General features: G+C 40.2%; 1 protein-coding gene and 1 pseudogene across 2 annotated transcripts in view; both read left to right on the top strand.

Annotated features, from left to right (window-relative positions):
- Nucleotides 1-24,644, top strand: part of LYPD6 (LY6/PLAUR domain containing 6) — a 151,448-nt gene that overhangs the window by 87,252 nt on the left and 39,552 nt on the right. For both annotated transcript variants that reach the window (XM_063595135.1, XM_003816683.4), the window contains exon 2: nt 19,895-20,083. In XM_063595135.1, the coding sequence (XP_063451205.1) occupies nt 19,966-20,083 (118 nt within the window). In that variant the 5' untranslated portion in view covers nt 19,895-19,965. The remainder of the gene's footprint in view (nt 1-19,894; nt 20,084-24,644) is intronic.
- On the top strand, nt 22,233-23,621 carry LOC117979343 (large ribosomal subunit protein uL22-like; annotated as a pseudogene).

The following is a 24,644-nucleotide window of genomic DNA, read 5'->3' as shown; positions in this document are numbered from 1 at the left end:
AAAATACTGAGCTGGGATAAACTAGAAATGTAATGAACCAGAATATCAATATTGTTTTCATCTGTTTTGTTTTCTTTGTAACACCAGAACCTAGAGTAGTACCTAATACACATTAGACACAGTAAATATTTATTAAATGAATGAATTTTCCCAACTAAATCAATAATCCGAAATTTGTGATTCATTTTTGCCATGAGCATTGAGTTACTACTGGGAGATGTTGAACTTGCAGTGTAATAAATATTGGAGGAGAAATGCTTTGTTCACTCGTCTTGTGGTAAGCAGGACTGATTGTATTAAATTACAGACAATTCGGATGTTTTCTGATTTTGCATGGGCTCGATCTCTATGGCCTCATCAAATCTTCACAGCAGGAAGGGACCAAGAGAGATCCTCTTTTTTCTCCTGTTGATTATAAGCCAAAGGGAACAAATATTTCCAGGCAATATGGAAATTCCTTTGTGACACAATTGTAGGGGAAGGGAAACCCCCACATTCTTACTGGTCCAACCAGTGCAAGCTGCGATTCGATCATTTCCTTTTTTTCCCTCATGTCTAGGAGTTTATTCTAAGAAAATAATGGGGCATAGACCATATAATGTAGTAGCAAGGATGTTGCTCACGCATTATCTAGAACATAAAAATTTGGAACTCTCTGAAATGAGTAATAATAAGAAGTTGAAATGGGGGACATGGCCCTTTAAAATAACTTACATTTTGATCTGTATTGATAAGATTTTATAGTTAAAGCAAACTGGGTTAAAGAGAAACCAACTTCTAACATATAGAAACACTTCTTTCCTCTAATTCTCTCAAGACCTTGCACTATTTCTCAGATACCTGTCCACAATTTTCCCATTGACTTTAATAGCTTGAGGAGAAGCTAGCAGATTCAGAGAAGGCCTAGAGCATTTGGCCAGTTGGCAAAGTGCGAGTACCCCAGAGCCCCAGGTTTCAATGTTTGCTTCCTTCTCTTCACCCTTCTTCAGCACCCAGCTTTCACATGCTTGCTTTATACTTCTTAAAACCTAAATGACCACTTTCCCCTACAGTGACACATTCTTAGCATGTCCAGGATACATTGAGCAAGCCAGCCTCTCTCAAAGGCAGTTCTTTTGTTCACCTTATCTTCTAACTGGCTGAAGACTTTTAAAACCTGGCATATGAAACCAGGCTGCTTCAATTCAAATTTTGAGTCTGCCACTTTCTATAATACAATTATAGGTGACAATTGATCTTCCTTAGCTTACTCATCTGTAAAAACTGGGATTAAGATAATAACCTACCTCAGAGGGTAATTGACGGAGTCAAATGTAAAGCGTGGAATGATTCTTTTCAAATAATCTATCATTTTCAGCCATCAACTACAAAAGAAAGGTGAGGGTGGAGTGTTTCTTTGTAGTACTTCTGCAGGTATGATGCCTGGTCTATTTCATTTCCTTTTGATCCCCTTTTACTGGACTCTAATGATCAGGGCCAGAGTATCTCCCATAGAAGCAGCTGTGTTATATTTTCTTATTTAATTAACGTTGATGTGTTGGTATTTCACTGGGTAATACTCATTCTTCTTCACCCTAGTCCTAATTGGTTCTGAGGTCACAGCTTTAAGTGATTGGATTTTATTCATTTATCATTAATTAAGAACTCTACTGTCCAGTACTGTAGCCACTGGCCACATGTGACTATTTAACTTAAATTTCAATGAAATACAATTAAATTCAGTGCCTCAGTCACACATTTCAGTTGTGGCTAGTGGCTCCCAAATTGGACAGCATTGACATAGAACATTTCCGTCATTACAGAAAGTCTTATTGGACAGCTGACTTAGACCCTTTCTTTTGCTGCCCTTGTTATAGAGAATCACTGTAGCATTTATCCTCACTACCTGCGTGCTCTCATGCACAGACAAGCTGGCAGAAAGCTTCAGATCCCTATAAGCATAAAAACAGGAATTAGAACAACCAGTTATCTCATATCAAATGCCGATCCTTCAAAGACTTTTGATCAAATTCATTTGCCTCTTGTAGGATAATTCTCTACAATATGTGCTCAGGGTGTGTGTGTGTGTGTGTCTGTGTTTCTTTGTGCTTATAAGGAAAAAGACCTTGCAGGATACAGTGTAACTACAGAAATTGTATGGTTTTGATATTGGAACTATGTTATTCTACGTTACAGAGTGAAATCAGAATGAATGTATCATTACCTTTCCTGTTGATTCCTGACTACATTACTTGTATTTATTCCCTTTTGCCTTAATCCCAGGCCTGCCTGCTTTTCCGCTATGAATAACATCAGAATAAGTGACTAGAAAGAGAGGCCAGAAAGTATGCCACCTTTAGAGAGGGGTCATGTAATCAAGGCTTAGTTCTCAGAAGCATAGTTACTCACAGTCCAGATGTCAGGGCGGGGGTCCCAGTGAGCTGAAGGCATCTCAGTGTGCCACTGCAAACGAGGACATTGAACTGCAGGGAAGTTTTATTGCTCAAGTTCACCCTGCTCTTTGTAGCAGAGCAGGAGTCAAAGTTCAAGTTTGCAGTCTGCAAAAGCTGTTCTTTTCTGGTTGCTCCATGCTGCCTCTGAAAATGTTGGTGTCTGTGTGTGTTTCATTTCTCAAAATGTGACCGTCCCGCTGGCTACCTTTAGAGTAATAGGTGTGAGTGTATGTTCGTCCCTGGAGAGGCCTCAAGACATTTTCTCTTTTGTTGTCATAAAAATCGAGTGTGCTTGGCTGGAAAGGTAGAGTGTACTTCACCTGGAGTATTTCAAGGGTAACACCAGACAACCACTTCCATCAAGAGGGTGAAAAACACTTTAGGGAAGTTACTGCCAAAGAAGTGAAGAGAATCCCATCAGGTTTAGGGCTGAGCATTGTAGAAACCAGGAAAGATGCCGTGGTAGTTTCATAGGTCAGGGCCTGCCTACTTCCTTTCGCCAAAGACTCGGAAGACCCACAGGCAGGATAGAGAGAGGAGACCTGGTGGAATACATCATAGTCTGATTATGCGGGACTGCTAAGAGCCCCTTAACTGAGCCGTGTGGAGAACTTCTCAGTGCTGTTTGCTGCAGCCTGTGGAAGAACAGAACACATTTCGGGCTGTTTCTTCCCGCTGGCAACTTTACAGAAGCATTATAAGGTTTCCCAAACTGTGTTGCAAATTAGAATCACCTGGAGAATTCTTAAAATCCCAGTGTCAAGGTCGCATCCCATAGCAGTGAAATGGTAATGGGTGAGAGCCATCATGAGGAGTTTTTCAGGATCCCCAGGGGATTCCGATGTGTAGCAAATTTGGAAACCTTGGCCCTTTTTGATACCCTCTTTCTTTAATCCCAGCACTTTTCTTTAATCCTACCTCTTTCTTTAATCCCACCTCTTTCTTTAATCCCAGCACTTTGGGAGGCCAAGGCGGGCAGATCACTTGAAGTCAGGAGTTTGAGACCAGCCTGGCCAACAACCCTGTCTCTATTAAAAATACAAAACATTAGCCCGGCCTGGTGGCGCATGCCTGTAATCCCAGCTACTTGGGAGGCTGAGGCAAGAGAATTACTTGAACTTGGGAGACAGAAGTTGCAGTGAGCTGAGATCATACCACTGCACTCCAGCCTGGGTGACAGAGCAAGACTCCATCTCAAAAAAAAAAAAAAAAGTGCGTTTTTATTTCTTGATGTCCCAGTTTCTGTATCTGTAAAATGGAGTAATAATAATTACCCCTACTACACTGAGTGTTGTGGGGATTACAGAAAGCACATATGGAAGCACCTTGCACATACTAGGTTGAGCCATATGAAGTTGCTCTTTTTGTAGGTCGAAAATGATGGGATAGTGGCAGTCTAATACTATTCAGTCCTATAGTAAGTGCTCAATAAACGTTAATTGTTGCTGTTATTTTCCATGTAACCAATGTATTTTATTTGAATATAATATTTATATTTGGCAATTTTTATTTAGTTTTAAAGCCATATATGGGCTTTAAAGCTTAATATCAGTTTTCTGTCTGTATTCATAAGTAGTATCATAATTAACATTCATTAGTTAACGGAATGGGAGAGGTTCTGTCTGTGAAACTGTTTTCTCCTTTTATAGGAGAAAACACTTTTCAAATTTGAGAAGGTCTGCCCCAGACCTTCCCTAACTAATTTGCTTCACTTCTGCCTGTGTTTTTATCCTCACCACAAGATGCTGATCTTAGCTTGGGATCAGCTAGAAAGTCTGACAGGTGGTGACCCAGGCTTTTGACTTCTTATAATAGAGCTTGGCATGCCATGGCGCCTTTTGGAAGACCTTTCAAAGGTCTTTCTGAATGGAAAGCAAACGTTCCTGGGCAGTGTCTTGACCCAGATGAGTAACCAGGTGCCTTCTTCGCCTACTGTGAGCTGATTTTAAGGACTATATTAGCTAGCAAGCATGTGCTAGCATTGTTCAAAGTGTACTATCTCCTTTAAACCTCCTAAGAGCCCTGTAAACTAGAGGTTTTAATTTCCCTATTTTGCAATTGAGGAAACTAAGGCACAGAGAGGTTAAGCAACCTTCCCAGTAGCAGTCAGCATGCTAGGCTGAGCTGGCCCACTCCAGAGCCTGTGCTCCTGGACTGTACCACACTGCTTTCGATGCATTACGTATTCTCCTTCACAGTAAGCCTAGCAAGTGGGTAATGGGGCCTGGGGTCTCTCTGCTCTGGAGCCCAGCACTTCATGTCGTTGCTGTAGTGGTTCCTGGTCAGCCTGCTTGTGGCTGTTGGTTGTGGCTGCCACACCCATTTGAAATATGTGTACATTGTGAAATGATTAAATCAGGCTAATTAACTTATCAATCACTTCACATACTTAAGATTTTTTAGTGATGAGAGCATTTAAGAACTATTCTCTTAGCAAGTTTCAAGTATATGATACACTGTTATTAACTCTAGTCACCATGCTATACAACAGATCCCCAGAACTTATTCCTCTTATCTCACTAACATTTTATACCCTTTGACCAACGTCTCCCATCTACCTGTCTTCCCCCATCAGCTCCTGACAAGCATCATTCTACTCTTCCTCTGTGAGTTCAACTTTTTTAGGTCCTACATATAGTGAGATCATAGAATACAATGTTTGTCTTTCTGTGCCTGGCTTATTTCACTTAGCATAGTGTCCTCTAGGTTCATCCATGTTGCTGCAATTGAATTTCAACAGCTTTTTCTCTAAGCCCTTTTATTTCCAGTGCCCAATAATCAAAGAAGTATATCCCTTGTGTACTTATTTGATTATCGGAATGAACATAGAGGTTTATCTGATCTTTATAAAATGTAATGGATCCTGAGCTGGGTTGGCAGTTGGAGGCAACACCAAGACAGATAACCACCTGCCCCCACAGGGCAAGGAGGTACAGGGTGACCTCATATGTAGCTGGAGGATCAGCTGGACTGCCCTGCCCACCTCCCAGCCTCTGCCTTCCTCTTTCATCAGCACTGTGGGGGCAGCTGTATCTCAGGTGGGATGTGGAGGTCAAGGAATTAGATTGGCCTGAAGCATTCAATAAAGGAAGGTTCTCTTAAAGTAAGCTTCTGGGTTATTTGAATTTTAAAAGAAAACATTTGTGAACCTTAAATACATTTCCAGTTCGTGATGATATCAGGCTGCGTGATGAAGGGGGGAACTTTTGATAGGTGGGATGCAGATTTGGGGTAGATTTTAACCACCCTGTACATTGCAAAATGAGACGATTGCCTACTTTCTCTGTTGAAGTTAAGCAAGGTTTAGAGTTGCCATGTTTCTGCTGACTGTGACATGGCATGCTGGGCTGAAAAGTGTCCTAGCCAGGGTGGCAGGAAAACGAGGCTGCCCTTGAAGCTCTAATTGTTTGCCAGCTTTTTTCTGTGGATAGATACCTGAAATACTCTGTGCCTCAATTCCTTCATGTATAAAATAACACACTTTGAATAGGACATTGGTTCCCCAAACTACTCCTCAGAAAACTAGACTAGTTAATAGATGTTCATTAAAAAATAAGCTCTCTGCTGGGGCGGGGGGTGGGGGGTGTCGCTGTTCAAATAAGTGTGGGGAAAATGCTGACTTAAGCAAAACCAAAGAGATTTCTTCACTGCAGCACATTTCAGAGCCTTTAATATGCTCATGTGTATTCTGACTCTTAATGCACAGTATTTCCCATGGATGCCTCTGAGTAAGCTTGATTTGGGAGATGTGGGACAGAACCCTTTGCTGGTCGAATCCAGCCCTGATAAAGTATTACTCAAAGATTTGAAGATTTCCCCGAAAGATGCCATCATCTCAAGATGGCTTTGTCTTCTCACCCTCCTCAGCAGAAACACCCCAAATTCTTTTCTTCTTCCAAGTTCCTGTAGCATGCGTACACATGTCAATATGCACACAACACACACACACATCCCTCTGTTATAAAAGCAGTTATTATGATTACTTCTATATCAAATCAACAAATCAACAAATTGCTATCAGAGACCTCCTATGTCATAGGGGTTGGGGACCTAAGGATAAATCAGATGATGTCCATAAAATTTATGCCCTTAAGGAGCTCAAAATTTAGTAAAAAATATGTCATCTTAACAGTTCTACTACATGTTGGCAATCATAATAACTAATGAAAGCTATACGTGGTATATTAATTCGTATCTTGTCCCTACAGCATAGAAGCTATCGGTCTCATTTTAGAGATGAGGAAAATAAAGTAACCTGTCCAAGGTCATAGTCCTAATAAGTGGCAAAGCTGGGACTTGAGCCAAAATCTGTCAAAATACAAAGCCCATTGTCCTTACGAAATAAGGCCTGTAGCCACCTTAGATAGGTAGAGGCCAAAACAGGAGCAGAGAAGGTGGTTTCTAATTGATCTGGTGTGAGGAGAGGGGATGGGAGGCTTTCTAAAGGAAGTGAACTGAGACTTCAGTAGTGAATTGAAGGAAACCAAGGATGACAGCAGGAGCCAAGGCACTGAATGAGAAGCAGCGTGGTGCACTAGACACCTATTCATAGTGGCGCTGTCAGTTGAGCTGAAATGTCAAGGGGCAAGTGGTAGGCAGGCACCAGATCATGGGAAGGCTTGTAGACTTCCCCTTCTACCCAGAACTGATGCTTCTCATTGCTGCTGGAGCTCCCACTTTACTTCCTCCCCAAAGGTTCGTCTTAGGGTTGTTTTGAAGACAGAATTGGGCCCTAGTTGCCAGTCTGGTTGGAGACTGGAAAGCTTCAATGGGATCACCTTGGATCAGGGAGTCCAGGGCATTCCACAGCTCGCACCTGCCCCTCAGGTTGTGTGTCATCCCTGTCTCTCTCCATTTTTTCCTTCCTTTTTTCTTCCAGATAAGCTGCCCTAGTTGGAAGGAAGGATTATGGATGTCTTATTGGTTTTCATGGATAATGCCTGTGTAGGGTTGATGCAGTCATGTCACCTGGATCCTCTTCCTGCGTCTCACATGTGTGTGGCCTTGGTTCTAAGGATGGCACATCAACATCACACCATGCTCACTATTCACCAAGTGACTGAAGCCAGCATTTCTTCGCATGCTCTTAGCAGTCTTTGTGGAGACTTTTATTTTAAGAATAACATTAATGATTTTACTAAGAGAGCTCAAGAATTTGAGTATTATGCTAGAACTATTAACAATAATGTATATAACAGATACTGTTATCTATGCCTGCCTTGTAGAGCATGATGAGTGGGTGAATGAGTGAACAGGTAAAATAGAAAACAAGGAGGACAATTTTCTTATCCATAGGAGGCTACTCAGTACTTTTTTCTCTAAGAAAGAAATTAACTTAGATGCAAAAACAAAAATGTTCTATTATCAAGGACAACGCTCTTTTATTAATAACCCCTGTATCCTTTTCTGCCTGAGTGAATGCTATGTAAAATCTTATTATATTCTGCTTTGCTACAATAATACACTTCTTCAATTATCATTATTTATAGAGACTTATAAATGAAGATGGTGCATTAAAAGGAAGAATTCCTGCCTCAGTGATACAGAGTTGGGAGCTTATTTGATACATTTTTTTGCCTTCAAATGCAGGATGAGGAAATCCTTCTTTCCTCTAAATAAGTGTGCTAATTAGTTAAATGTGTTTGAAAAGTCAAATTATAGTTTAGGTTGATTTAGCCAATCTTATACCCTTTCACAGAAATAAAACTGCGATGGTCTTTGAGCTGTCAGGAGACATACTGTGTGTAGCTGAAGGTATTGATCACAGATTTGGAGGATATGTACACACATAGATTTGTTTTTAAAACATTCATTGTCAAGTGAGAAATATTGGTTAAGATTTAGAAGTTGGCTGCTAATGAACCCAGTGGTTTGCAAATAGTGGTTTAGCCATAGGGTTTTTACCTAAGCCATTGTTTTGTTGTTGGCTGTTTGAATTTTTTTTCTTTTTCCTACAAGAAAAGAGAGCACAGGCTGGCTCTTCTCTGCTGTAAGAAATTCTGGAAGGACTCTCCACACCTACCAAATTAGTAATTACAGCTCTTTCTTGAACTTAAATTATTTCAAAGGCCAAATGGAAACAACTCTCAGGGTTTTTTGACAAATATTTGGTCAGGATTCTTGGAACCATTGGAAAAACCCTACTCCATGCCAGGTAGGACACAAGATTCAGCATGAGTTGGTTCTTCCCAATCTTGAGTGGGAATCAAGATGAGGCTAAGTGCTTGTTAATGGTTGAAGGTGAGCCGTATTCTTCACGTTCTCTAACCCTTTCTTGACAGCTAGCTACAAGGGCAGATGTTTTAGGCTTTGTGGTAAGGAGGAGAATTTGTGTAGAAAGAAAGGGCATGATTTGTAAATTATGGTGGGAGGGAGAATTCTGGCTTCCTCCTGTCCCCAGAATCCATGGGACTGGGAAGAGTGAGTACTCTGTACTGGACATAGCTCAAAAGGAAGTAGCAGTTTTTTTGCTGTGAGCTGGGCTTCTGTCAACACAAAGCAATGGAAGAAACATTTCATGAAGAGGTTAAAGATTTCAGAGTGGTTTGTTTACATTTGGCTTTCAGACAATGTGGTGAGGGGTGTCAGGAAGGGCAGAAAACCCTTAATAATGTGGGTGAGCAGGGCAGTGCCAAAAACATTGGGTGGGGTGGGAGAATGAACTGGTCTCAAAGCCTCAAACAGAATCTTCATGCCAGCCCTCTAAAATGATGACAGAGTGGCCCAAAACACCTTCCAGTGGGCACTGCCAATAAAACTCAGTTCAAATAGTGCAGAATATCTCCACGGGTGCATAGCAGACAGCATCTGCTTTATAACTGATTACTAGTACTTCTTGTTTCTGAAGATTTGGAAACATGAATAAAAGAAAGGTAAATGCATCACTCCAAATACAGAAATGACTACCTCTATATAGTGCCAAGATAACTCTTTTTTTGATTAAAGGATATAAAGTATATGCCTCATAATCTAATGTTAGATTTGGAACCAGGTTATTTTGAATGTAAGAACAGACCTGGCTGCAATTTAGTTCACTTAGAACTATTATATTGTTTCTGAGTACATTTTACACTTCTGCATTTTTGGAATATCTCTAGGGTAAAAATTCCTGGAAAAAATAAAATGAAAAATGGCATTCTGAAACATAAGAAGAGTTTAATAAAAGACACTAAAGGCAAAAATTTCTTCAGACCACCACCCCCTCCCAATAAATAAAAAATGACAAGCTGTAACTGAAATGTACCTAGTGTTCCATTCCTGCCTGGGAGTTCCTTGACTCCTTTCCCTTCTGGCTGTTTGCACTTGAAAATGCCTTCTTGTCAGTTCTCAAGAACCTTCAGATTGATGGAGAAAGCAAACAAGCACACAGCCAACAAGCTGAATAGCTCCTAGAGTAAATACATCCTTTAGAATTGTGAATACAGTCATGCATATGCATAATGACTGCATAATGACATTTTGGTCAACAATGGACTGCGTATCCAACAGTAATCCCATACGATTATAATGGCTATACTCAATAGACTAGGTGTATAGTAGGCTATACCATCTAGGCTTGTATAAGTACACTCTATGATGTTCACACAACACCAAAATCACCTAACAATGCATTTCTCAGAGCGTATCCTCGTTGTTAAATGATGTATGATTGTATATTACTAGACATACACAACAAGACATCATTTGCCCTTCAGGAATTGAAGTATTTTGATGCAATTGAACTTTAAATCAAATTGGGGCAAGACAGCTTTTCCCTATAACTCTAGCCTTGCCAAGGGGCTCCAGAAAGAGAAATGAACTTTTTTAAAAAACATTGATTTTTATGCAAATAGATTCGCAGTTAAGATTGGGTATGCGTGAATAACTTTCTCCGTCTAGGTGTAGAATAAAGTATCAGTGTCTATGAAGTCCAAGAGAGATCATCTCTGGCTAGTTCTCTATTATTGACATTTTTAAAACCACCTTTAACCTTTAGTTGATAAGGCTTAAAGAAATATTAATGTAAAAAGCATATTTGTTTACAAAACAAAATTTAAGCTAGTGGCTGGATCCTTTTGGAGGACTCTTTTGGAGCCAGAGTTCCTGGCTGCAAGGGACAGAATGCCAGCTCAAACTAGCTTGGGCAAAGGGAGATTTATTGGATGGATATTAAGGCTTCTATAATAATTAAGGGAAGAGTTAAAAACTGGCCAAAAATGCAAGAGTTGAACACAGTTGGGGCTTTTTTGACTCTCTCTCATCACCGTTTCTCTTAGCCAGCAAGTTTCATTCTCTTCTTCCTCCTCCATTATGGGAGGAACATGGCATACACATGTTTCTGCGTGTCACACCTTGGGGGCTCCTGTACCAGAGAAGACTGGTTTATTTTTCCATTCTCACTTGAAAAATATTCAGGAAGACTTCTAATTGGCCAGACTTGGTGAAAATGTCCAACACTGACCCAAATAACAGTAGCCAGTAGGCTGAGCCATGTAAGAACGTGAAACTCTTCAATAGTAACACATGACTGGTTTTAGCAGAAGACCCGTTCCCGTAAGAAGGGGGAGGTATAGAGCAGAATGCATTGCGAATGCCCCCTAGAACTTTGGTTTTATTGTTTCAACCTTATATTTTGATTTGAAAAGTTGTAATGGAATGGTATTCAATTTTTAGAGAAGAAAATAGGTAACGTTCCTACTTGTCAATAGGTAACATGTCAATGAGGAACACTGCTGTCTTCTGGTATTTGCAGAAATATTCACCAGAGCAACCTTTAGCTTCATTTTGCATGCCTAGGCTAATGAGGTTATTCAAACTCTGTGTTGTTGTTGTAGTGGTCATCTGTGGTTTTGCTCTCCCAGCATCTAGTCAGTCCTTCTGCTTCAGCTTGAAACACCTAGGTTTTCCTGTGGGAAACCAATACCTCCCGCACTCTCATACCTTGTGATTTCAATAAAAATGACACTTTTGCTCTGGTTTCAGCTACATGCTAGTGACGCAGCCCTGGGCAAGTGGAATGGCACATTCCTCTGGCCAATTCTTGGTCCAAAGATGGACCTCCCTCCTTTCTTAGAGCTTTTCTTGAAATATTTTGAAAAGAGACTTCTGGAGAATGCCTTTGGAACTGCTGGTGGCTGTAGTTTGGGAGGACCTGATGAGAATAAAAGTAAAAGAGGGGGCAGAGCAAAGTTGAGGGATGAAAATTCCTGAAAACAAGGTTAAAAGTCCAGCCATGTCTAAACTGGATGGTTAGGTGAGACAGTAAAATGCTTCCCCTTCCTTCCCAGTTGCAGTTTTAGTTACAGCCTATTTGATTGGGATTTCTGTACCTTACAACCAATGTGTTCTTGAAAATGCAACTATCTTCGTGAGCTGAACTGTAATTTCTAGTTAGCTCTTTAGCTCCACTTCCTTGTGTTTAGGTATCTGTAGCTGCTTTGCAAGTCACCACAGACCTTAGTGGCTGGAAGGCAGTAACAATCATTTTATTTTCTCTCATGATTTCTATGGGTCGGGAATGTAAGAAGGGCTAAGCTAGGCTTTTCTGGAAGTTTCTATGCTGTTGCAAGGTAACTGTGGCTATGGAATAGAAGGGAGGAGCTGGGATTGGAGCCCCTGGGGGTTGGCTGGGCAGCTCTCTTTTTTATGAAGTCTCAGTAGCTCCTTGTGGACTACTTGGGCTTCCTTATAGCATGGCAGCCTCAAGGCACTTAGGCTGCTAACATGGTGTCTCAGAGCTTCAGCACAATTATTCCAGAGTACCAGGTGTAAGTTGCATCATGCTCTGTGACCTAGCTTTGGAAATCACAAAGCATCATTTATACCACACTCTGGTCAACTAGTTAGTAAAGTTGGCCCAGAGTCAAAATGACAAGATGTAGACCTCACATCTCAATGGAGACATGTGAAAGAATTCGCAGTTTTATTTATTTATTTATTTATTTGAGATGAAGTCTCACTCTGTCACCCAAGCTGGAGTGCGTTGGCATGATCTCGGCTCACTGCAACCTCCGCCTCCCAGGTTCAAGCAGTTCTCCTGCCTCAGCCTCTGGAGTAGCTGGGATTACAGGTGCCCGCCGCCATGCCCAGCTAATTTTTGTTTTTTTTAGTAGAGATGGGGTTTTACCATGTTGGCCAGACTGGTCTCAAACTCCTGACCTCAGTTGATCCTCCTGCCTCAGCCTCCCAAAGTGCTGGGATTACAGGCATGAGCTGCCGCACCTAGCCCCCAGACAAGTTTTTAAAGCAGGGCATATCTTGAGCAATTCCCAAATTGCATGAAAGGTGCCTGTGGTCAGCGTGATATATTTAAGGAGACTTAGCTTTCGAAAGACCTACCTTTAGTTTATACTTTTGGAAACTGTATTAACTTTTTCAGGCAACTAAGGTACCACCATATTAAAAATTAAATCAAGATTGATTGTGATCTTTGAGGCTTCAGAATTCCATTCTGCTCTTGTATTAGGCATTTTTAAATTTCCGTTTGAATAGCATTGAAATATTTAGATTTGTATTTGTTTGCCACTTTATAACTGCGTATATACTGACTTAGTCCTGAGATTTTGTAATTTAGTACTTTGTTCTTAAGATAGCTTCCAAAGTGCTTAATTTTCATCTAGTGACCAGTTTAAGTGGAAGTATCTCATTTTATAGACTGTACATGAAATAGTAATTAGGATGTAGACTTGTAAAACTTGACCTGGCTTATGGTCCTAGCACTTTGCCTCTGACTGATGTAGAAATCCTCCTTTATATTGTCTAGTACCATCCACACAGTGAAGGTTCAGAATGCAACTCTTCTCAACTTTCTCCCAAGTGGAGGAAGTCCAATAGATCTTGAACTAATTTTTTTTTTTTCTGTTTTGGAATGTAGCAAGTAATCCATTGGAATAAAACCAGCAGTTGAGTAACTCATGCAAAGGTAATTTAGAGCACAAATTAAATCTGTCAGAGCGGTATTAGATTTGCAAAAGCTCATAAATAACAAATGAAAGGTCACAGAGCTGTGAAAATGAGAGTGTACTTCTTCATATAGAGAACCGTATTCAGGGACAGGATCCGCAGTGCATATTCAAATAGCAGCATCATAAAATGGAAACACAATGTCTTTTCTAAATGTCTAATACAGTACAAAGGCACTGCAGATTCTGTGGAAAAGCATCAAAGTCCCAGGAAAGACTTCATATCATCTGAACATGTCCAGCGTCACATTTGTGAGGTTTGTGGATTAAAGCTCCATCAACTACTGAGAATCTATGAGGAAAAGATACATCCCCTTAGCAGTGTTTGTATTTCAGTAGCTGTTAGGTTAATTGTGAATGCATGCCACTCATCTTTCATTTTTCAGTTCCTAGAAAATACTAATAGAGTGAGTGGTGCTTCATGATTTACTGCAAGAATGTAAACAGTCGGTGATATGAATAAACAGTCCTGCCCATCCTGTTTTTCTCATGGAAAAGAGAGGTGGAAAATACAGCCTTGTCTACTATAAAGTAGACAAGTTATTTTACTGTGCATTGTATGCATTTTTTTTAGTCCTGTGTTGGTTGTGACTTTTATAAGGGAACAAAATCTATGTTTATAAAAAATAATGTGTGGGCTCTATCAAAATTAAAAACTTTTGTAGATCAAAGGACTCCATCAAGAAAGTAAAAGACAACAAAGAATGGGAGAGGATATTTGCAAACATTTATCTGAAAAGGATCTAGAATCCAGAATATAGAACTCTTACAACTCAAAAATAATTAGATAATATTCAGGCAAAATATTGGGCAAAGGATTTGAATAGACATCACTCCAAAGAAGATATACAAATGGCTAATAAGCACATGAAAAGATGTTCAACATCACTGGTTGCTTGGGAAATACAAGTCAAAACCAGCGTGAGATATACTTCACAGCCACTAGGATGGCTATAATTTTTTTAAAAAAGAAAGAAAAGAAAAGTGTTGATGAGGATGTGGGGAAATTGGAACACATATATTGCTGATGAGAATGTAAAATGGTGCAGCTTCAGTGCAAAACTGGCAGTTCCTCCAAAAGTAAAACGTAAGACCACAAGACCCAGCAGTTCCACTCCTGCATATATACCCAAGAAAAACAGAATGCATATGTCCACACACAAACATGTACATGAATGTTAGCAGCAGTATTCACAATAGCCAAAAAGTGAAAATCACCCAATGTCTATCATCTGATAATGGATAAACATAGTATGTTCATACAATAAAAGAAACCTCAGATTTCTGTGCCGGGTGCTTTCTTTCTGTTTCCTGATCAGAGGTCCATCCACACTGGGTTATGGCCCTCCATTCTGGCTGCTGAAGTGTAGGGGAGGGAGGGAGTTCCTTGTGGAGTGAAGCTTGATCAATGATGATCAAGCAGGAAGGAACCAGGTAGATGACTTGTCTCTTTCTCCTTCCATGGGCTACACCAATGTGCAGGCCTTCCTCTTAATCTTCTACCGTTGTGGTGTCATTTGAGGTGGTGAGCAGCATAGTACAACGTGGTGAGCACGTTGCCTTCTGTTTTCTAGATTTATTTCCATCTCTCTTTTCCCCCTTTCCCTCATTGTCTTAGGCTTGCATCTTCCAAATAGTGTTAGGACACCAGGGGAGGGCATGGTAAGAGATGAGAAGAGAGAACATTCTGTTTCATATTGAATCTGTTATTTTAGAAGACATGACTATTTTGAGGTTATGTTCATTGGTTTCAGGTGAAAAGCTGACTGACTTGTGCATAAAAAGTAAGTCTGTCAAACTCATTCTTTGAAAAATGTTATTAAAAGTTTTTTCTCTATAAAATAATACATGCTCATTAAGATGTTTTGAATATGTAAATGACTATTAAAACACTCCCTAAATCCTACATTATTTTGGTGTCTATCCTTTCAGTCCTTTTTCTAATTACACATAAACCTAGAAAAGACATACTGTTTTTTTTCCAAAGAAGAAATGATTTCACAAGTAAAATGTATTGGGAGAATTAAAATTCAACTACTTTAAGAATTTGGAAATTCAGCATTAAACACATGAAATTCATGGTTAAAAAATTATTTGAATCCCCCAAATTTGAAAACTTGTGCTAAAGAAATCAGGCCTAATGAATTCAGCTTGCTCTTTCCTGTGATGAGTAGAGGTGGATCTCTTGTAATGAATGAAATAGTTGCTTAATTTCATCCACGCTGATCCACCATCCTGTGCACACACAGGACATGGCCTTGGAAGGTAATACAAGGCAATGTGCTCCTGACCTCCATCAGCATCTTTTATACAAGTAAAAAATTTTTTTCTTTGGTATGGAGATATTGCCATACAGTCAGGAAAGCTGTGGGGAACTTGGTTTAGTTCCTGGCTGCAAAGCAGGAACTTTGATTGTTTTCTCATGAGGCACCCTGCTTGTTATGAGGCATAGCTTCAAGCAGCAATTGTAGCCATTTGGGGTTTTTGGCCATTTGGGTTTTTTAGCTTCTATGAGCAGAGTGCTGTACTCCAGTCCCTAGTTTTATGCTGTGAGCCTGGTTTTAGTTCCCTATCTCACATGAAGACATGTAAGACTATTCTCCACAGAGGCCAAGTTCCTGCTGCCACATCCCTGCTACTGGGTCCATTTCCCAGCAGCCCTATGGCATTTTCCCCACATTGTATATGTACTCTGTGTCTGGTCTGTAAAAATATCCATCTCCTTTTTGACCTGAGCCTTGGCTTTTTGGTATTGTCCTTTAATATATCATTAGCATTAGTGTATAATTTTATCAGAAAGGATGTGGAGTCATGATATATTGTGAAGACATCTCCCACCATTTCTTTTTATTATTATTATTATACTTTAAATTCTGGGATACATGGGTAGAACGTGCAGATTTGTTACATAGGTATTCATGTGCCATGGTGGTTTGCTGCACCTATCAGCCCGTCATCTACATTAGGCACCATGGAGGTACCATGATCACTCTTAGTTCTGCACATAGACATTTGCAAACCAATTAGATGATAAATAAGTGGTATGGTGGAGGGAGGGGGGAAGCATGTTTGACAATTTAAACACCCTATTAAAGGCAACAAAACAAAAATGGAAAATGCTGCATAAGATTACATGGAAGAGTAAGTTAAAAATTGAAGTGATGCCACATAGTTTTGTAAGTCGTTACTTTTTTCCAAAAAGTAACCAGAACAAAAGTTCTGCTATACTTAATCCTCATCAATTTAAACTTTGCCATGAGTTTGCTTTACTATGTACTTTACTATGAATATAATTTTTCATATTCTTGATATTGTGAATTTTTAACTATCCCTTCAAGACATTTCTCACTCCCATCTGCTCATATTTTTGGTCATAAAAGATAGAGTATACATGACTTCAAATTAAGTCTTTTTCTATAGCATGGATCTGGATTTTTATTTTTAGCAGATGTGATGATGTCTTTATCACTCATCTCTTATGGCAAAACAAAGGATGAGTTGACGAAGAAAGGGAGTGGAGGGCAAGAGGCCAACCCTGAGGTATTAGAATAGTCTGACATAAATGTTCCCATCCACTCCCACAGAGGCTCTCAGAACCCTCTCTGTGGCCAGGGTCTGAGGCAGGGAAAGTAAGGATAATCACGGCAAGTTCCTGTCCTGAGGAGCTCATGGTCCTATAGCCTGGGAAGGAGTTTACAGTATTCTTGTGTCACCTCAGATCAATTATACTCTTTTAAAATTATGAAACATCATCATCACTGGGACATGTCTTGTGGGAGGAAATGTTACCTAAAAAAGCAAAACAACAACAACAGAAAACATGCAGTGGGCTGAAAAGTGTGCCCCCAAAATTCATATGTTGAAGCCTAACCCCTGGTATCTTGGAATGTGACTATATTTGGAGATTGAGCCTTTAAGGAGGTAATTAAGGCTAACTGAGGCCATAAAGCTGAGACCCTAATGCAATCTGACTGGGTTCTTATGAGTAGAGGAAGTGACACCAGGACTGTGCATGTAGGGCAAAGCCATCAGCAAGCCAAGAAGAGAGGCCTCAGGAGACAGCAGCCTTGCCGACACCTTGATCTTGGACTTCCTAGCTTCCAGAACTGTGAGAAATCTCTGTTGTATAAGCCCCTCAGTCTATGGTATTTTGTTACGGCAGCCTGGGCTAACTCATACACCATGGCTTTACTATCTTAATTTTGTATTTTCCTCTCCAGTCTTTTGTCTGTGCATTTGTTCACATTTATGTTTACAGTTACACACATAATGTTCATGCCATTTTGATCTCTGACTCTCAAACTGAGCCCTCCTATATACAGATTGGGAGGAGATGGGGGTGTTGGCCATGGTGCTGCCAGGTGTCCATGGGATGCTGTGCAGACCTGTCCCAGAGGTGCAGCCTCACCTTACCAACCTCACCATGCTGGCAGAGAAAAGCCAGATGGATGTGGAAAGAAGCACTGTTGCATTCATTCAAGATGAAGTGATGTTTGTCTCTGTCACTTGGCTGCTGACTTGCAAGGGAAAGATACTGGTGGATACTTGTTTTTTCTTCATATTGTTCAACCAAGTGCCCAGCACAGTGCCTGGCAGTCACATTTATTAAGTGATTGAGTGGCCCATTCTCTTCCTGAATGCCAGGTTTGCTTGGGGAATTAAATTGTAAACAGAAGATGGCGTAGTGAGCATGAAATTAGCAAGGTTGGCATTATCAAGCTATTACAAGTGATAAGAGAGCTCTACTCTGTTGTCTAACAATTTGCCAATTAAAAAAGAATAATCAGCACATCTGGAAGTAATTTGGCATGTTATGCATTTTATGGTTTCAGCTATTTAAAAAAATATTTTAAAAAGTTATAATACTATTCACTTAATGTGGTCCCATTCTGTAATTTTGAACAATTGCTTGCACCCTATAAACAATTGGGTCTGTTGGGCTCCTTAGAGTGTTCTACTTTGTAAGTTCATTTTTATACCTTCTATCATTGTGTTTTGATTACTTTTGCTTTGTAGTATATTCTAGATCTGATTGGGTCGTATTGATTTTCTGTACTGAGTTTCTGTTTCATAATATATTTCCTTGCCTATGTATTTTTACAAAGTAATTATGCTATTTAAAAAATCTTATTGAACATTTATATTAAACAAAATATCAAAACTGTTGGTTTTCAGCTAGGTTAAAATAAAATGAGTAACCTTGACTCCTTGCAGAGCAATAGAGATAATGGTACTTGGAAAAGTAGTAGAACATGAGGAATAAGCTTTATAGGAAACCAAGAAGATAGCAAGAGAATAGCACCTATATAAAAATTAAGACAGATCTCTGCATTCCCAGTAAGCAGAGCAATTCAGGCTTATTACAGATTTGTCTTTTCCTTAATTTTGAGTGAAAAGGACAATCAGAATAAAGGACACAGTAGATAGTAATCACTTAGTGCTATAGCGACAACACGATCTTATCAGTTTGGTTTTTTTTTCTGAGATGGAGTTTCACTCTTGTTGCCCAGGCTGGAGTGCAACGGCACAAAGTCAGCTCACTGCAACCTCTGCCTCCCAGGTTTAAGCGATTCTCCTGCCTCACCCTCCCGAGAGTAGCTGAGATTACAGGTGCCTGCCACCACACCCAACTAATTTTTTGTGTTTTTAGTAGAGACAGGGTTTCACTGTATTGGCCAGGCTGGTCTCGAACTCCCAACCTCAGGCGATCCAGGCCTTGGCCTCCCAAAGTGCTGGGATTACAGGCATGAGCCACCGCGCCCATCCAATCCGTTTTTTAAATACACCTTAAGTCAGTCTTAAGAACAAAGAATTGCCTAGTGTTTAAATGTGCAGACTCCAAAGCCACATTGCCTGGGTTAGAGTCAGATCTGCTACTTATTTGCTGAACCCCAGTTTACCCAAAATGGGTTAATAATTATGCCTACCTCATACGGTTGCTGGGAGAATAAATGGATATACATAAAGGACTTCAGTAGTACCTGGCCAACAAATATTAGTTACATTAAGGAGATTTTGTGTTACGGAGGCACTTTTTAATTTTGGAGAGGTCAGCTTTCCTGTATTTGTTTGTTTTCCTAAATCTGAAAGTCTGCCCTGTACAGGTTTGCATGGACACCATGGCCCAGTATGGCTGAACTCCCTATCTGACCTGCACCATTCTCAGGGAAGTGCTTCTGAGCTTTTGCTCCTGACTTCTTTATCGTACTCTGGCAGCCATCCCCTGGCCTCCTGGCAAAAAATAGCTGGATTTTGTTAAAATTCAGTCTCTCTTGATACCATCTCTGCTGGATATGAGAGGGGATGGCTACCAGTGGAGCCTTAGCAACCTGATTAAGACTAGATCTGGGCTGGAATGTTCTCAGTGCTCTAAAATTACTGTTGATAAAGTTTCTCTCCATGTCTACCCACTTCCTTGTGCCCTGTTGCTCTCCATCCCATCTTACCAGCATGGGAGCTCAGCCAAGCCTCCTGTGGCTTTCTCCAGTCGATCACTGAGATGATTCTTTCTTCATTTTTCAGGTGCAAGTTCTCTCCTGTTGCCCTGAGTGCCCACTCCCAGGCCCTCTGTATGAGTGACACTTCGGTCTGCCATGGAACCTGGCCCTGCTCTGGCCTGGCTCCTGCTCCTGAGCCTGCTGGCGGATTGCCTGAAAGCTGCTCAGTCCCGAGACTTCACAGTGAAAGACATTATCTACCTCCACCCTTCAAGTAAGACTGTTCTCTTTGCTGCAGAAATATCACTTTATTTCAAATAAGAGGTGGTTCAAAAACTGGCCAGGAAAAGGCATCCTTCAGTATAGTGAAAACCTCCCGTGATTTAACTGGGGTGGTGCGGTAATTTACAAAAGATGTTTTATGCTTTACCCTCACCTTTTCACAAGAAGATTTTTGGTGGTGTTAAGGCAAATTATTGGGCTTTTCTCTGTTCCCTACACAATCACTCTGATTCTGAACACTCTTCCCCTTGTACTCATGCCAGTCCTAAGTCAGCTATTAAAGTGAACCACCATATCCCAGAAGGAGGATTGTTTGTAAAAGATCAATCCTTTATACGTAAGATAATAGCTGGTCTTCCTCTCTGTGCATCTAATTCTCAATTTCAGCGTAATTTCCTCCCACAACTTCCAATGTCCTGTGCCTCCTTTTGGTTTCCTATATTTAAGAATTATCTAGGGAATGCTTAATAACATAGATGCCCAGATCCCTGCCCTAGAGTTTCTGATTTGCATGTATCTCAGGCTGTACCTGTGGATTTTTGCATTCAGCAAGAACTTCAAGTACTTCTGCTGCAGATATTCTAAGGATCACGCTTTAGGAAACACAGCAGTTTGACTTCCTCTTTTGGTCTCTATCTTTGTATTTATTGTCTCTTTGTATGAATCCTCTTCTGTATTGCCCCTGTTGAGGTGAGAGCTGGTTGTATGGTGTATATTCTGACCTTCGGCTTTTGCCCCAAGGTGCATTACTCTTTTGAAATGCTCTGCTTAACAAATATAGTTTGAGTGTCCACTGTGTGTCAAGGATTGTGATAGGCTTGAAAGCATAAAGGCAAATCAAACACAGTCCTTGCTTTTGAGGATCACATAGTCTACAAAGTGAAGGCAGCCATGTGGACTCCTTCAATCCACGTGGTTGGAATATTTAATGTCTGCTTGTTCTGGGTTAGCTGAGAGGTGGTATGCAGAATGCCCTGGGGCTTGGAGTCCACCTGACCTAGGGTCAGCAACTAGCTCAGCTGCTTTGTGGCCTTTTGACTTAAAATAAATTCCCTATCATTGTGAAGATTAAATTAAAAATGTGTATGAAGCACTTAGCACTGAGTGTGAGACATAGGAAATGCTCAATCAATGTTAGGAGAGTTCTTTGTGTTAATTTTGTCTTTTCTAAAGTGGTAAAGTAATATAATACATACTCGATAGCATTATTTTATGGAGCAGAAATAATATCTGTAAAACACTAGGCCTATACCACACCAGGTTGTTTACATTATTGTTTTTATTATCGTTGGCTTAGTAAACTGGGGGTGCTGAGAATACACTGCTCCAGTGTTGTATAACTCCAATATACTTTTAATAGACAGCAAATAATTTCTTTAGATTTCTATTGTCTCTGTACCCTCTCATCAGTATAGTCTGGTGCCCACTGGTTAATCGTATGGAAGACTTATCTGGCTGCTTGTTTTGTGGGGCTTTTTATTTTAATAATATGCATGAAGAGAAGGTGCTTTAATATTTGTTCTGTTTTCTAGATTGCATTTTGCTGTTTTCTCCAAGCAGGCATGCTACTTTATTAGACTTGGTGAATCAAAAACCTAGGTTTCTGTCTCTTAGGGTTGATTGCCAGAGTTTTCAGCTTCTGTATGATTCCTTCTCAACTTCAGTGACAGACTCAGTAGTAACTGGGCTGCAGAAAAGGTCCACACTGGACCTACACGGAGGCTGTGATTGTACACACAGAGTGGGAAGGAGAATTAAGGTGACTGGATTTAACAACATACACACCACTTCTGCCTCAGTAGTGTGGTGGGTCAGTGCCCTGTGTGTTGGGTCTCTATTGGGAAATTCAATTTCAGAAGGAGGTCTTGAAGGCTGAGCCTTGCAAACAGAGGGAAATCACTTCTGCTCTTGAAAAGTTGATGAAAAAGTTCTGCTCATATGACCAATGTTAATTAAGTAAAGCCATGGCCTGATTAGAAGAAACTCGCCATATGTAAAGAATTAGTAGGGCTTCCTCTTCCCCTCACTGGCCTGAGGTGATCTGTAAAAATGGTTCACTATTCATTTGACCTGGAAAACCAAATGATGCAAATCAGGGTTCAAATCTTCATGTTCTCTTTAAGAACACCTGTGAAACTGCCCAGACCGTCAAGCGTATGCATGTACAAAAAGCCACTGAGTTGTCTGAAAGATGTCACTTTACAAAAATAATGTCTACCATTCTAACATTACAGTGGTGGAGTTGGTAGGTGTGCCCAGGCCAAACAGTGAGGCTGAACACAGGATCAGTGGCCTGAAAAGAGTGCTGATTTTTTGCTGCACATGCTTTAAAATGCAGAGTCATGCTGTACTTAAGGGTTTAGATGTAGATTCCCTGGTCATTGAGCCTCTATCCAGGTGAACAAGTAATCCAAGATGCACGGCTGAACTTACTTAAAGAGCCATACATGAGCTCCCCCTGTTACATTGAGGTGACCCTTACTGAAAAGAATCAAATTGTTCCTAAACCAGAAGAGGGGGTTGCAGAGAAGAAAAAGATATCCCGGAAGAAGCTGAAGAAACAAAAACGTATGACATGGAAATAAATGCAGCATAAAACAAATGCAAATAAAAGTAAAAGAAAAAAGAATTGGTGAGGTTTTCTGATATGATTTTGAGATATGGAGAAGGATGGAAGTTGTTCCTAAGTGAGATTATAAGTAGATTGATTCACCAGCAGATCAGGGTCCAAGTTCTCTTTCGAGTCTCCCTCCGTAACTTATGATGGGAATACTGTGTAAATTCTTGTTAGAGTGAAGTTACTATGAATGGCTCCTGCTTGGCCAGAACTTCGTTTATTCTGTCCACTTTTTTTTTTTTTTTTTTTTTTGAGACAGAGTCTCACTCTGTCGCCCAGGCTGGAGTGCAGTGGTGCGATCTTGGCTCACTGCAAGCTCCGCCTCCTGGGTTCACGCCATTCTCCTGCCTCAGCCTCCCGAGAAGCTGGGACTACAGGTGCCCACCACCAGGCCTAATTTTTTTTTTTTTTTGTATTTTTAGTAGAGACGGGTTTCACCATGTTAGCCAGGATGGTCTCCATCTCCTGACCTCGTGATCTGCCCGCCTCGGCCTCCCAAAGTGTTGGGATTACAGGCGTGAGCCACCACGCCTGGCCTGTTCTGTCCACTTTTAAATCAGTATTAACTTCTGATTTCTTTGAACTATTTTAGAAGTTTGTGGTGTGTGTTTTCACACTTTGATTTTTTAAATGGCATGGTTCTATGTCCTTGAGCACTAGACCATATTAAGCTGTAGTCTCTACAAATAAGCAGGTATCTGTTGAACATAGACCGTAAAAAATATATGAGAGAAGTATGGGATTAGTTTGATTTTGAATTATTTATATAGTCACCTCACTTTGTAGATGAAGGCACAAACAGCATTCTTTTGTGAATGAGCCACATTTCATTAATGTTACAATGTGTAACATGAAGCTCGGAACCTGCTGAAGGAGAAATATGGTGATGCTGGAGATGTGAGAAGACACACACATTTTCTGTACCAGACAAACAGAAGCTATTTTCTCTTCATTCCGGTGCCCAGAACAGCCATCACTGATAATAACTGGGGAGAGATTGGAACCCAGGCTGGGAAAATTCAGGCTCCCATGACTCATCTTTTTTGCTCCCTGGTTTCCTAATCTTTGAAGTTTCTGAACATTTAAAAGAAAGAAACTTCATGGCTTTCAAATCTGAAGCACTGTCGTCAATAATGTTCTTTTCTATAATCCTTGTGTCATTTGTTGTTGAGCTTTTCTTTGCTTTTTTTAATGTGAAAAATGAATTTCTTCCCAGCCTATGATTCAAGTACCAAATCAAATAAAAACTTTCAAAACAAGAGTTACTATTAAGAGAAATAGAGCTGCTTATTTGGTAGTCAGACATAGTAAGAGATAGCAGAGTTTAATATACTAAGTGGCTGCGACCTATTCTTAGCCTCCATTTCTTTCCTTAGAATAGAAAGAAACTTTTCCTAAGAATATCCAATTTCCCTCTGGTTGCATGTTTTGAATCTTTCCTTAATCATGTGCACCAAAGAGCTGTATTCCTGTGGGGGCTTGTTTGTGCCCACGTAGAGAGCCAAATAAGTTTGTTCAGACTATACTACGTAAGCCTTAGAGAGTAAGGGGACTTTCTAGGAAGGTACCAGATGATGTATTTATTTCTGTCAGAAATATGTTCATATTAAAATTGTACTTACAATATTTTGTTGCCAAGTGGACTGAGAAAAAAGATACATTTATTAGATTTCTAGAATTTTTATATTTGCATCCAGTTTTCAGAAACAATGGAAGTTAATTTGGTAAGGATAGAAAAATGTTTGGATGCATTACACATCAGCGTACCTTTCATGAAAACAAAAGTCTGTTCTCACCACGGTTCTGGTAACTGAAGGCCTTTGTCTAGGCAAAAGTTCCAAGAGATGGAAACAAAGACTAAATCTTTTCTGATACCGTACAAATAAATTATGGTCGGTTGAACTATGGCTGACCATGAGAGTTAATGGACAGATTA

Source organism: Pan paniscus, chromosome 13 (assembly GCF_029289425.2).
Source record: "Pan paniscus chromosome 13, NHGRI_mPanPan1-v2.0_pri, whole genome shotgun sequence".
In the NCBI taxonomy this organism is placed as follows: Eukaryota; Metazoa; Chordata; class Mammalia; order Primates; family Hominidae; genus Pan; species Pan paniscus.
Note: the sequence above shows the minus strand (reverse complement) of the source record. Positions and strands in the feature narration are given on the sequence as shown.